The 13927-nt window shown below is 50.6% G+C and overlaps 1 protein-coding gene across 9 annotated transcripts in view; it reads left to right on the top strand.

Annotated features, from left to right (window-relative positions):
* The window catches only part of rbms3 (RNA binding motif, single stranded interacting protein), a 178655-nt gene that overhangs the window by 136429 nt on the left and 28299 nt on the right, over nucleotides 1-13927 (top strand). For all 9 annotated transcript variants that reach the window (XM_086178508.1, XM_086178507.1, XM_086178506.1 and 6 more), the window contains one exon: nucleotides 1486-1565. In XM_086178508.1, coding sequence (XP_086034634.1) covers nucleotides 1486-1565 — 80 coding nt within the window. The remainder of the gene's footprint in view (nucleotides 1-1485; nucleotides 1566-13927) is intronic.

The following is a 13927-nucleotide window of genomic DNA, read 5'->3' as shown; positions in this document are numbered from 1 at the left end:
CTAGTTAGGGACCGTGAGCGTGGCTTATACAAGATTCCAGGCGTGGCTGCTTGGTCAGTCGTCGTGGCTAGTTGGGGATTATAGGTATGGCTAGCTCGGGACAGTGAGCATGGCTAATACAAGATTGCAAACGTGGCTACCTGGACAGCCTGTTAGCATGTGAGGTGGACAAACACGACCTTTGTAGCTGTCGGTTAAACACGTTTAAATTGTTGAGCCGACTCTATCGGGTCGTGCGTGCTGCTAGCGCATGTGCCCCACAGCCAATGACAAACAGCCGTCGGGAAACAGGAAGTAGCGTCAGAAGCTGACAGGAATAACTGCGAACACCAAAACAAAGATGACGAGCAGCAAAGGGGACTACAGTGATAGAGCCGGTAGCTGCGCTAACAGCTAGCCATATGTCGGCCATGTTTGTTTACCCTCTAACCATTTGTGATGGTTCAGGTGCCTTCAGCCGGTTTGACGCAGCCGCCGTAAGGGAAGCTGCCGAAACCAGCGGGTTAGCTCGGTATGCTCAACATCTCATGTTCACGCGTATTTTTTAAATTTTATAAAAGTATGTTTTCGGCCGATCCGGACGGACGGCGGGGTCGCGGAGGCCGTCGTCGCCCGGGACGAGAGATGGATGGCGTCGGTAAGAGTGAGATGATGTGTTCTAAAAGTAGAAAGGGCGTACGTTAAAAAAAAAAAAAAAAAAAAAAGAGAGAGAGAGAGAGCGGGAAGTGAAGAAAGATGTTGATGTGCGCGGGGAAACAAAAGGGATGAGGGGGGAAAGAAGGGCGAGCGAGGAGGAAATAACCACGGCTGAGGGACGGGAGGCAATGAGAGAGACGTCAAGAAGAAGAGGTGCAGACGGGCCCTGAGTAAGATGGATGGGGACGGACGGAGGGAGATAAAGAAGCCGGGGTAAGAAAGAGGGATGGCGGCGGAGATGCGCGAGCGCTCGGAGAGCCGGGAGGCCGACGCAAGTGATGGGAGTATTCTTGGAGGTGAGGCGGCGGCGGCGGCGGCGGGGAAGCTGCCGGGCGATGAATTCTTTAAGGCGCGGATTGCGGCAGATTCATCACTTCATCTTGAATTTTAATGTCCCGCCGGGAGGATGGAGGGACCAGGGGGGACGGAGGGACGGTGATGGAGGGGAAAAGAGCGATGGCGTGTTCCGCACATCCTATCCAGACCGCTACCATTCACCCCGCCATTCACACGTCTGCACAATTTTAGGCTTTACGGTGAAGCTGCAATCCTAGCGTGCACTGGCTTGGGTTTCACCTGTCAATCACAGGGTCACCTGTCAATCACAGGGTCACCTGTCAATCACAGGCTTGCGTTTAGTGACTTTCCTTCACACCATCAGAGGATTTAGACCCTCGGGTGACTTTTGGACCGGGTTATCTTTCCCTTCGTCGGCTGTGTCGTCGTATTTCCGAGGCGCTAACGTGGTTAGCATTTGACCCCGACGTTGACCCGCCTCCTCTGTTCCAGGATGGAGTCCACGGAGAAATGCGAAGTGGTGATTCAGCATTTCAACGGGAAATACCTGAAAACCCCGCCAGGAATTCCAGGTGAGTCGCTCCCACATTGAGCCCCCGACGCTACGGGAAGAAAAAAAAAAAAGAAAAAAAAAAAATCCCTTCCTTTCTGTCTCGCTGATGGTAATTCCTCATCTCCGAAAGCGGCGGACAGCTTGATAGATTGCACACGCCGTTGTTTCTGACACCTGGAGTTAGCTGTTTCAGGCTACGGCTGAGCGGCTGATGCTATATCGGCCTCTTCCCCCCTTCTTTCTTCCTCTGTCACCTCCTCCTCCTCCTCCTCCTCCTCCTCCCTGGCGATGCTACTTCTGCAAAGCAGAACTTCCCGGGCCGGAGAGAACCCTCTTAATATTCGCGCTCACGCCTTCGTACCCTTCTTAGCAATCTACTTAAGAGCTTGCACTCTCCCCTCCTGCACCGGGTTTCGCTCCCCGATGTTTTTTTTTTTTTCCCTTCCCTCTCTTTCCCGCAGTCACTCCAGACTCTGAGACGAGATTGCCGAGAATGAGGACCTAATACTTAATTGCGCGTGGCGCGGGAAGCTAGCTCTATCGTCCAAAGTCGTCCTTTACCGCCCGACGCGCTCGAAGCGTACAAAGAATTACATATCGGAAGGAGCGCCGCTCTCCGGGGAGGGAAAGGTGACGAGAGGTGGCGGGCTGAGCTACGGAAGACAGGAGTGAATAGGAAAGAAGAGAATCATGAGTGCTGCCGAAGCAGTTTTGCTGCCAGACGCTGCGGCGCTCCGACCCCCCGCCACCCCGCCGGCGGGATACGCCAACCGGACCAGGCGGAGCGGGGAGGTTCTCCCCACCCTTCGCTTTCCTTCGCGGCAATTTCATTAACGACGCTCACGCCTCCGTCCGGCGGCGCAGAAACAGGGCCGTAAATCACCGCTCGCATCTCGGGAAAGACGGGACTCCGAATGTCCGTAAATGCTACGGCGCCGCGTCGAAGCCGTGCTATCCGCCCGACCTTCCCCCTTTTATTGTTGTTAATGGGTTTCACCGGACGGATCGGGGAAATCCTCATGCCGGATTGAGAATCGGGTGGCGCGGCGATTAGCGCTTCCGACCCCGGTTCGACTCCGACAAGTTGAGTTTGCATGCTAGCAGGGGGGATCGACTCCGGCATCCAACGCCGCCATGAGTGCATGATGAGCAGCAGAAGATGGAGTGAGGAATAGTTACGTCGGCGATGTCCTGGGAGGAGGGGGAGCGTCCAAAACCTGGGCCCCGGATCCCTCGGAATCATTATTTTGCATAAATGAATGTAAACGGAAGGGGACCAAAGCAGGAGCCCTGCGGAGCCTCTTAACTCTTTCATCCTGTTTTTTTCCCATTTTAGAAGCAAAAACTCCACATATTTGCAAAACTGTACCCCTTAGATACCGACATACATCTTTTCCATGTGTTTCCCGTCTCGGACGGCGTTAACGCCCCCCCCACCCCACCCATGGACGCCTCTGGACATTCCTTCTTCATCAAACTCAGATGGTGGAAGGAACCCCGAGGCCGAGTCGGCTCCCCGTGGCCCCGTATCGCCATCTGGTTTCGGGTAACGTCGGGGTGACCGGCGCACTCGCGCGGCCCCAGATCTGACAGGAAACGCAGGAAACCATCCGAAACCTCTTAAGAGGAGGCCTCTCACGGCGGCGCCGCGTCCCGGCGGAGTCACATTCGCTTTAAATCACTGCGAAATCGTTATTTTACGTCAGTGGTTCTCATATATTTTCGGTTACGCCCCCCCATAGGAAGGAGAAAACATTTCACGCCCTCACCCACTCTACGCCACAACTATAATTAATATCATTTGTCTTGGAAATTCTATCCCTATTAACATTGAGGAAAGGAAAAAAGAAAAAAATTTGGATCAACTCGCAACATAGAGTAACTTTATTTACATTTTTTTCTTTTTTAGTTTGTAACAGAAAAGAATTTCAAATCGGCCTGAAATAAATAATAACTATAAAATTGAAAAAAATTTAATTAAAATAATGAATAACAAAATAATAAATAATAATAATATAAATAATAATAATAATAAAATTAAAATCTTATTTAACAGAAAAATTAATTTTGACCGAATGAACCATTGGATACTGAAAAATCAAATGAAATCAAATTATTGAATGATAATGATAAACTCAAATTGGTCAGCAAAATTTACTTTTTTAGACACAATAAACACGCCGGTCTTTCCCACCGTAGTCACAGTGAAGCTAAGCGCTACATACGCTTCGTCATATTTCCTCATCTTAGCTTTCAGGTGACTCTTGTTTGTCTCATTATCTTTGTCTCTCAACGCCTTTCTTATCATCCCTGTTGAATAATTTCCACGGTGTCTCTTGAGGGTTTGTTCACTGCACTTCATATCACCTGCTCTGCGCTGTGTGTGCTCACACTCCGTGCAAAAAAAAAAAAAAAAACTCCTTCTCACTCGGCACAGTAACAGTAAAAATGTAACTAAATGCAATGTAAAATAAATCTAACTACTCCTTAATGTTAAATAACTCCAAAATGTTACATATTTACGTAGAATCTATGCAAATGCATCTGTAACATTTTGGCTTTTAGTTCTTGGACAACTTGTTTTTCTGGAATGCTAACTTTAGCATACTTAGCTCAGTGGTTGGTGTCAAAATGCACATTTTATCTCTTTATTTTCAGACAATCACATGTGTGTGTGTGAAGGCCACATTTGGCCTACAAGCCTTGAGTTTGACACGTGCCTGTCATTATAAAGCTAAAACGATGTTAGCGCCACTGCCGCCAGCTGCCACCACTGCGGATGTGCAATTAAACTTTATTCTTGTACGGCGAAAATAAGCACGTTCCCGCAATGTTTTACATGAACGAATACGAACCGAAAAGGATCCGAGCGGGAGCCCTGCGGAGCTCCGGTACCTCCCGGGAGTCGCGCCACCTCCTCCCCGCCGGATGCCGATTCTTCAAAAGTGAACACGTGTCGGCCATATTTGTGTGCCGACGGCGTCTGTGTAACGTCGGCGCTATTTCCCCCTCCCCCGAGCCGCCTCGCCGTGCTTCGCTTTTGACAGCTCAGCGGGGAGGAGGGGGGGCGAGGGAGGGTTTGCGGCGTGTGCGTGCGGTTGCATGGATAAACGTGTGCGACAGCCATGACGAGTACACGGTGTGAGCCGTGACACGTACACGCAGCACGAGCCACGTCGGCGCGGATACGGTCACGCGCCGCTAACTTTGACCTGAGCGGAATGTCAACATCCATATAGCGCTAACGAGATCCGGTTTCCCGGGCGATTCGCCGCCCGAGGCGACACATGGACGTGACAATGCTCTCCGAGTGCGGTCGCGCGCCGACGTCCGAGCGTGGCCCGGTGCACGGTGCCATATTTCCTTCATTAAAATGTCAATTAGCTAAATCAACGGCCGATTTAGGGCGGCTTGTAAATTCAAACTGTCTCCGTTGAACGGCGAGCCAGCGAGGGAGTCGCTCGCCGAACGTGTTTTGGCACGGCGGTCCGCAGATGCGCACGAGCATCGGGTCAATTGTAGTATTGGTGCATACAGGTACGGGATGCAGGTATCCTCGTTCGCACTGGTGGTACTTTGTGTTTACCGTCATTTCCAGACTACTGCGGCTTCAACAACGATGCGGCTAATTCATGCATTAGCGTTTTTTTTTTTTTAGCCGGTGCGGCTTATATTCAGGCGCGCTCAATAGTCCAGAAATTACGGTCTCTGCTCTTGCACTGAAGGAACTTCTTTGCAGCTCCGGGAACCTTATCAGTTTTCTCGGTACACTTGGACAGCATAGGAACCGGGAGCTGGGACCTCGGTTCCGAGAATCATCGTAGTTCGTAAGTGCTCCGAGGTGATTGGTGGAACTCATAAGCCACGCCCACCGCCGGATTCTTCTTTCGGACTGCAAAGCCCTATTTTTGAAACCCACGGCGGTCACTGGTCAGATGTTGTCTTGTGAGAAAATGGACGGAAGTAGCGTGTAATGCGGCGACAGAAGAGTTAGCTAACAGCTAACACGCCAATCCATGGTTAGATCCCATGGATGCTTCCGCCTCCGTGCGCTCCGTGTCGTCTTCTTCTTCTGTGGTTTGTTATTGAGTTTCGAGCTCAAGGTGCACGTTCAACCGGCACCTTCCGTGGTCCGCCACGGCTCACGGCTACTTCCCGGTACCGATGTCGAACCAGACGGAACTTCTTTTGCGCCTGGCGAATCCGCCATGTTCTTCCTCGATTCCCCCTCTGATCATCCGGGACGCCGGTGATTCTTCATCTGGAATGCGAAGTGGGGTGCGAGTCAGAGGACCCCGGCTTGCCGAAAACGCTAACAGATGGCAGCTAACGGCGGCGTGGACTGCCTCTATACGCTTCCTGTTTAAATATTAATGCAACGGCATCTAGCTTCCGTGTGATTACATGAGATGTTGGGTTGATGGAGTGTGCGCCGCGCCGATAGCAGATGGCTGCTAATGACACGTCCACGACGGCCATGTTCTCGCCGTGCCGCCGTTGTGATGGAAGAATATGTCCTTTTCAAGCGCCTACACGTGTTTTCCTTTTTTCCGGGGCGACCGGCCATCTAGCTTTATTTAAAAACAACAACAAGCTAGCTTACCTGGATCTTGTAGCCGGCTCCGTAGGAACAAGGCCCTCACATATCGATGGCGACCGCTCAGCTCAGCGGGTCATGTTTGTTTGGCGATGCCTGGTTGGTATGGGCGCCTTGTCGCGCGGGATTCGGCCGGCCGCTCGCCGCGGCGTGCTCCGGCCGCTCGCATCTGATTGGGATTCAGAAAGAGAGTCGCGATCGATAGCGACCGACGGGGCGCCGCGGCTGTTCAGGCATTCCGCGCGACGACCCCGGCCGCCGTGGTGAAATCCACGCGGACTCGATGTCACGGGACGCCGAAATGCTCTTTACGCTCTCCTACGGACGCCACTTCCCCTTTAAATAAAGAGCCCCGCTTGTTTTCCAGGCGCTCTGGATTTACTCAACGCGCCAAATAAGTGGAATTTATGAAATGTGACTACAGCAATAAAGCACAGTGAAGTAAGCCCACCGGGGACGCGTTATGATTTACGCTGCAACCCCGGGCGCCGGGAAAGTCAAAGGAAGCGCAGATAAAAAGTGATTTAATCCGTCGGCTGCGCCGAGCCCGCCTGATTACAACCCCCCGTCCCACAATGCATTAAACGGCTTAGAGATGACACCCTATGGTAAATGTAATTTGAGCCGGAGATACATTAGCCGCTGTTTGGATTAGTCAGGTGAGGATCTCACGCGACAGGAAGCGGCGGCGGCGGCGGCGGCGGGTTGTCGACAAGATGCGGTACGCCTCGGGATGTCACGGCGCGGACAGATCGGGACCAGATGGGAAGTGCGTTAGCCTTCGCCGACCCCCGCCGTCCGTTATTGTCCAAAAGCCGACGGGGTAAATAATAAAAAATCCCGTCGGGAAGCAGCTGCGAGCCCTCCAGATGTATGTTTTCGCCATTTCGAGCACCACGGCAACATCGTCACCAAGGCGACGGGGCCCAGACGGCGTCCCCGAAGCGTCCCCTAGTCACTGACTTAAGGCTGGAGTTAGTTGGCGAGCCACTGAAAACCCTTCTGACACCGGTAATCCCGGTTCTTGTCCACGTTCCACCCGGCGTTCCTTCATCCTGAGACGTGATGATTTAGCCGGTCGGAGGCCGAGAACGCAACGCAGACATGGCTGCCTCTCTGAGGGCGGCGTGTTTCCTGATGAGAAGATCAGATAAACCTGGATGTGTCCCGATGAGAAGATCAGATAAACCCCGATTCGTTCCGATGCGAAGATCAGATAAACCAGGATTCATCCTGATCCAAAAATATGAAGTCCGTGATTCATCCTGATGAGAAGATCATGTACACCCGAATCCACCTTGATTTGATAAACCTGGATACATCCGGGAGAGGGGATCAGAAAGATCTGGATTCATCCTGATACGGAGATTCAATAAAACCGAGATTATCCTGATGGTAAGAACAGAAGTCCAAGATTCATCCTGATGTGAAGATCAGAAAAACCTGGATTCTTCCTGATGTGAGGATTAGATAATCCTGGAATAATTCTGATGAGGAGACCAGCTAAACCTGGATTTATCCCGATCCAAGGGTCAGAAATCATAACTTTATCTCGATCTGAGGATCAGATAAGTCTGGATTGTCCTGATGAGAAGATCAGCTAAACCTGGATTTATCCCGATCCAAGGGTCAGAAATCCTAACTTTATCTCGATGTGAGGATCAGATAAGTCTGGATCGTCCTGATCAGAAGATCAGCTAAACCTGGATTCATCCTGATCCGAAGATCCAAAATCCTGGCTTTACCCTGATGTCGGGATCAGATAAGCCCGGATTCTTCCGGCCAACCCCAGACCTTGTCAGACATCTTTGACCTCCATCTTCCTCTCCCTGAGCGACACCATCACCACGGCAACCGTTTAGCCGCCGAAGCCGCCTCGTGGGGGTCAATGCGAGATTGTCGCCCGTCAATCACGTTTGCGTGCGATTTGATTGGTCGCCGCGTTTCTCCATTGCTCGCGTCCTCGCCGGTCGGCTGCAGATGGCGGCTACATCCCTGAACCTGCTAATGTGACATGATGAAATCTGTCCTCTTAGCATGTAGCACCCCCACCCCCCGCCCGCCCGCCCGCCCGCCTCCCATCGGCATCGGGGACGCACAGGAAGTCATTATCGGCGGCGGCGAATCAGACGGCTTCCTGGAAAACAGGGATCAATTTCCCCCGATGCACTTTCTCATTATAACCTTATCTCGGCCGCAGACAATAATCTGGATTTGTCACGCTTTGTTTGCCTCGCCGCTCAACTGTATCCGCCGGGGGGGGGGTGACCATCGCCACGGAAACCAGGACGAGATTTTTGATTGGCTACTAAGTTTGTTCAGGCGGATAAGAAGAAGAAGAAGAAGAAGATGGAGTGATGGGGAACAGATGGAGGAGTGATGGGTGAGGAGGAGGAGGAGGTCATGGACTGATGGTTGGAGGTGGAGGAGGGTTCAGAAGATGGAGGAGGACACCTCTACACCTTCCTTTTTCTGCAGCGCCTCTGGACCTCCAGACACACACACACACACACACACACACAGTTCTTCAGCCTCCACCAAAAGCAGGAGTGTGATCTTTCAGGGGGAGCTTTCAAACAAACGCCTCCTCCCGCCGCCATCACACCACTTAGCCTTCCTGTCCAAAGGCGAGTTACCGTGGTTACGCCCGATTGTGCCTGTCACGCGGCGGCGTGCACGGTTTCCCGGAGCGCCGGGTCAATCGCCGCTAACTGTGACCTCCGCTGACATGTTATTGGGGAAAAGGAGATTCTGATTAAAAAGCCACTCCAACACTTACGAGAGGTGGCCTCCACGCCGCCGTGCACGCCATCGTGCACGCCATCGTGCACGAAGGAGAGGATAGGAGGACATTGCTCTCTTTCTTCTTTCCCTTGTTTCCCTCCCGTTGTCTGATTGGTCGGTTCGGCCGAGCCTTGGTTAGCCTCTTCCCCGTTGTTAGCATGTTAGCATGCAGGAAGGCTGCACAGTGGCTTGCCTTAGCGGAAGACGCGAGCACCGTAGCGGGCTAGCTAGCATGGAAAGGGGCGGAGCCTGCTGGTCCTTTGCCGTTTGTGCACGTGCGCGGTTCAGTGTGTCCGCTTGTTGTGGGCAGCTAACGGCTAAGTTAGCGATGCTGCACGCATGGAGGCTAGCGGACACTACCTGGCCAGTGTTGTTTTTTTTTACTCGGCTCCACCGCGCAACTGCAACTTCACTAGGTTAGCATCGGTTTTAGCTATCACACACACACACACACACACACAAACACACACACACACACACATGGGTCGGCAACCGTGACCACTCAGAGACCCATTTGGATCCGTTTGCCCTCTGTAAACACAATTTTTTTTTTTTGTTTGTTTTTGTCTTCTTGTATAAACAAAATATGTGTTGCATTTTTTTAAAGAAAATTAAAATTTACTTAAAATTACATTTCAGCATGCGACAAAATTATATCAAAAATACCTTCTTTCGTCTTTGTCAGTCGCTTACAAAAATATTTTAACACATTTTATTCAAATGTTGTGAGAATCTTCAAATTTAAAACGGCATTTTAAAAATGAACAAAATAAGATAGAATACATTTTAATTAAATACAGGGAGCTGCATTGGATTGGTAACAGCGCCGCGGGTTGCAGAACCCTGGACGAGGTTATAACATGAAAATAAAAGTTTAGGGAACGTTCACGGATTTAATTACTATTTTATAAAATGCAAATTTTAACATTCACAAATCTGTAATTACTGTCATAACGTGCAAAAAAAAAAAAAAAATTTAACTGCAATTAGTATATTATAACATGCAAAGTCACATTTAAATGTCCACAGTTGTGTAAATACTTGATTACAACATGCAAAATTACTTTTTTTAACTTTCGCAGTTGTGTAATTACAGTATCATAACACTTTTGAACAGTCTGGTTGTGTAGTTACCACGCTAAAACATGCTAAGCTAACATTTCAGAAGCGTGCATCTTCACTCTTTGTCTTCATTTATTTTATGTCCGGAGACTCTTATTGAGACAGCAGCGATGCAACCCACACACACACACACACACACACACACACACACACACACACACGTGCATGTACGGGCGCAGATTTGTGAATTACCTTGAGCGCGCCGCGTCTGTGCATTAGCCGCGCACGTCCTGCCACAGATGCATCTCGATCAATTTTTCAGGATGTCTTATTTTGCGGAGTGAGCGGCAGCCTCTGCGCGGAGAGTGTGTGTGTGTGTGTGTGTGTGTGTGTGTGTGTGTGCACGCTCGGGGTGTATCCAATTTCATGCTGCAAAGCAAATGGCCTTGGAGATCAAGGATTATACAGCAGATTTCTAAGTTGAGCTGGTATTGATTCCCGGCGCCCCCGGTGAACTCCACCTCGCACCTCCTCCTTGTAAGCTCTTAAACGCCGTCGCCGCCGCCGCCACCAGGTCACCGCCGCCGCCACCTGCACGCCTCCCCCCAGCACCATCTTCTCTCCGACTCCCGCCTCGAACGGCGGTCGTTTCTTCTCACGCTCGGCGGCTTCGTGAGGGCGGCGGGGTGGAGATTTGTTAAGGAGAAGAAAAAAAGGGGGCGGGGCAAAGTAAGAAAGGGGCGGAGCCTGACCTTGACAAATTGGCCCACTATGGGTAAAATCAACAGTAGGGGTGTTTAGATTTGCGCCCAGTGTGTGTGTGTGTGTGTGTGTGTGTTGTCACAGCCATTGCAAACAGGAGTGGATAATCCGGCGATGAATGGCTGAGAGCGGCGAGGGCGAGGGGCGGCCGGCGTTTGCTAAATAAGAGGCCGGGGGAATTTAATAAGCGCCTCCTTCAATTAAGCCGCCCCTCATGGCGGCCGGCTGGACGGTTGCCATGGGTGACGGATAAGAGCGCGTTGTTCGCGGATGAATAGCGGCGTCCGCTCGCCCGACCTCTCCGTGCGGCGCTTGTGAACCCCGAGGATATTGACGGCTCCCCGTCGATATCCCTCCGCCTCCCGCATTACCGCTGCGAGTTGGGGGGGGGCATCGATCAACGCCACAAGCCCCCCCCGGCAAGGAAAACAAGGCTTTCCATCACCCAAGGATGCTAACGCTAACGCTAACTCGGTTTTCCATCACGTCCAAACCTTGAAGGATCCTCTTCAGGTTTAGAGAAGAACGGCGGCGGCGTGTTGCGTTCAGGAACCCCTGGGAGAATCACCAAATCACCAATCACCAAATCTATATCTGTTATTCATCCGGTGCCGCGAAAAATGAAGAAAAGTGAAGGACGAGCCGCCATGTGGTTTCAGGCCACCATGTTGTTTTCAGTTGCCATGTTTGTTTTTAAGCCGCCATGTTTGTATTTTGGCCACCATGTTATTTGCAGCCATCATGTTTGTTTTTCACTGCAATGTTTGTCTTTTGGCCAACATGTTATTTCTAGCCACCATGTTGTTTTGGCTGCCATTTTTGTTTTTTGGCAACCATTTTTGTTTTTTGGCAACCATGTTGTTATCAGCTCCCATGTTTGGTTTTCAGCCGCCATGTTTTTTTTTTTTTTCGGCCACCATGTTTGTTTTTCAGTCGCCAGCCAAGTTTGTTTTTCGGCCACCATGTTTGTTTTTTAGCCGCTTGTTTGTCTTTTAGCCGCCATGTTTTTTCAGCCACCATGTTTATTTTTCGGCCACCACGTTCATTTTTGGCCACCATGTTATTTCCAGCCATCATGTTGTTTTCGGCTGCCATGTTTTTTTTTTTTCGGCCGCCATGTTTGTTTTTTGGCAACCATGTTTGCTTTTTGGCCACCATGTTGTTTTCGGCTACCATGTTTGTTTTTCGTCTGCCATGTTTGTTTTTCGCCCGCCATGTTTGTTTTTCGTCTGCCATTTTTGTTTTTCGGCCACCATGTTTGTTTTTTGGCAACAATGTTTGCTTTTCAGCCACCATGTTTGTTTTTTTCGGCCACCATGTTTGTTTTTTGGCCACCATATTTTTTTTCTGGCCGGCATGTTTGTTTTTTGGCAACAATGTTTGTTTTTCAGCCACAATGTTTGTTTTTCGGCCACCATGTTTGTATTTCGGCCGGAATGTTTGTTTTTCTGGCAACAATATTTGTTTTTCGGCCACCATGTTTGTTTTTTCGGCTACTTTGTTTGTTTTTCAGCCAGTATGTTCATTTTTCGGCCGTCATGTTCGACGCTGAGAAGTACGACCACCCTCACACCTGGCATTTGACCTTTCCTACGTTGTTTTTTTTTCGGTTCTGCAGTGACCTGTGAGGAGCAAGGAAGAGGAGTTGTCTGTGTGTCTGTGTGTGTGTGTGTGTGTGTGTGTGTGTGTGTGTATGTATGCACACACACACTGCCAAACCGTCGCCTGATCCCTAATCAGCGGTGGTGCCACTCCTCATCGATCCCCAATCAGTTACAGTAAAGGGGGACGCTGTGGCGTGTGTGCACACACACTTATACACACACACACACACACACACACACACACACACACACACACACACACACGCTGCGCTTCCCCCTTATTAGTCGGGTGCCCTGCTTTTCATTGATCATAAATCAACGTCAGCGGCGGCATTGATCGTCAATCACTCCCCCACCACCCCATGACATTATTGATCGGGCTGCTCCCACAGCCAGCCTGGCTGGGGTGTATTGACCCCAACACACACACACACACACACACACACACACACACACACACACACACACACACACATACACAAATTCCATATTGAGGACACTTTATTGATAATTCATTTATTTTGTTGTAATTTCATTTTCCGTCCCGTCGATCTCCTTCCTGCTGGAATCCCGTCAGCCGTCTCGTCTCCGCCCCCCCGCCCGCCACCAGCTCGCCGCTTTCCCGCCGCCGCCATTTTCACCCCCCCCAGCAGCCTCCCGCTTAAATAACACACGCCCTAATGGAAAATCACTTTTAACACCTGGAAATTAAAGGAGAGGTAATTCGCCGTTTATCCAGATGCATAGGATCCAATAATACGCCGCCGCCGTTGCCTCCTCATCGCCGCCATTTTTTTTTTTCTGTCTTATTATCTTTTCTTGAATTTGGAGCCGCGGAGAAAAATCTAGCGTGTTCAGCGGCGGCGTGCCTACGGTAGCCCGCGGGGCTCCGAGCGGCTCAGGCTCTGCAGCGGCGCCAGATATCCGCTCCTAAGTGGACGCCGGCGGCCGGAGAGGGGGGCGGCCATGCTGGATTATAAAGCGTCCGACGTGCGTGATTCATCTTCAGAGAAGGAGGGGGGAGCCTGTCGCAGGTCACCGGAGGCGGCGGCGGCGGCGTTATTAATTCTGCTAACGGGGGCGAAACCGGCGCCGCTTCCTGGCCACACAGGCGGCGGCGTTGGCGGCGGGTCACCTGACCGGCTTTTAGCTGCTTTAAAGAGCAAATAAGGTCGGACTGAATCTGTCTCGGTTTAAAATCACTGTTTTGCTACATTGGATTTCATTGTAATAACACATTAATAATGTCATTTGCTAGCAATTTCTGCTTGTTTTGTTTATTTGCTATTTATTTTAGAGATGGGATTCGACTGATATTTTGCACGAAATTTTAGTCCTTTGGATATTTTTGCGCCTGCAGTGACCCGGCTGCTTGTTTCTTCGAACTTTGAGACGATCGGCCGCCGCCGTCGTTGAAAACGGCGAATTCAGCCGATGACCTCACCTCCGCCGTCTCCATAGCAACGGGGACGGATCGCCGGAATCGGCTGACGGAGCGAAAACTCTTGCTTCTTTTGTGCCCGGGGACATTATTTTTATTTAATTGATGCACATATGCATATGTTTAATGTA

This window comes from Fistularia commersonii, chromosome 30 (genome assembly GCF_037954325.1).
Source record: "Fistularia commersonii isolate RoL2024-O1a breed Wild chromosome 30, RoL_Fcom_v1.0, whole genome shotgun sequence".
NCBI lineage: Eukaryota > Metazoa > Chordata > Actinopteri > Syngnathiformes > Fistulariidae > Fistularia > Fistularia commersonii.
This window is presented reverse-complemented; position numbering and strand designations above follow the sequence as displayed.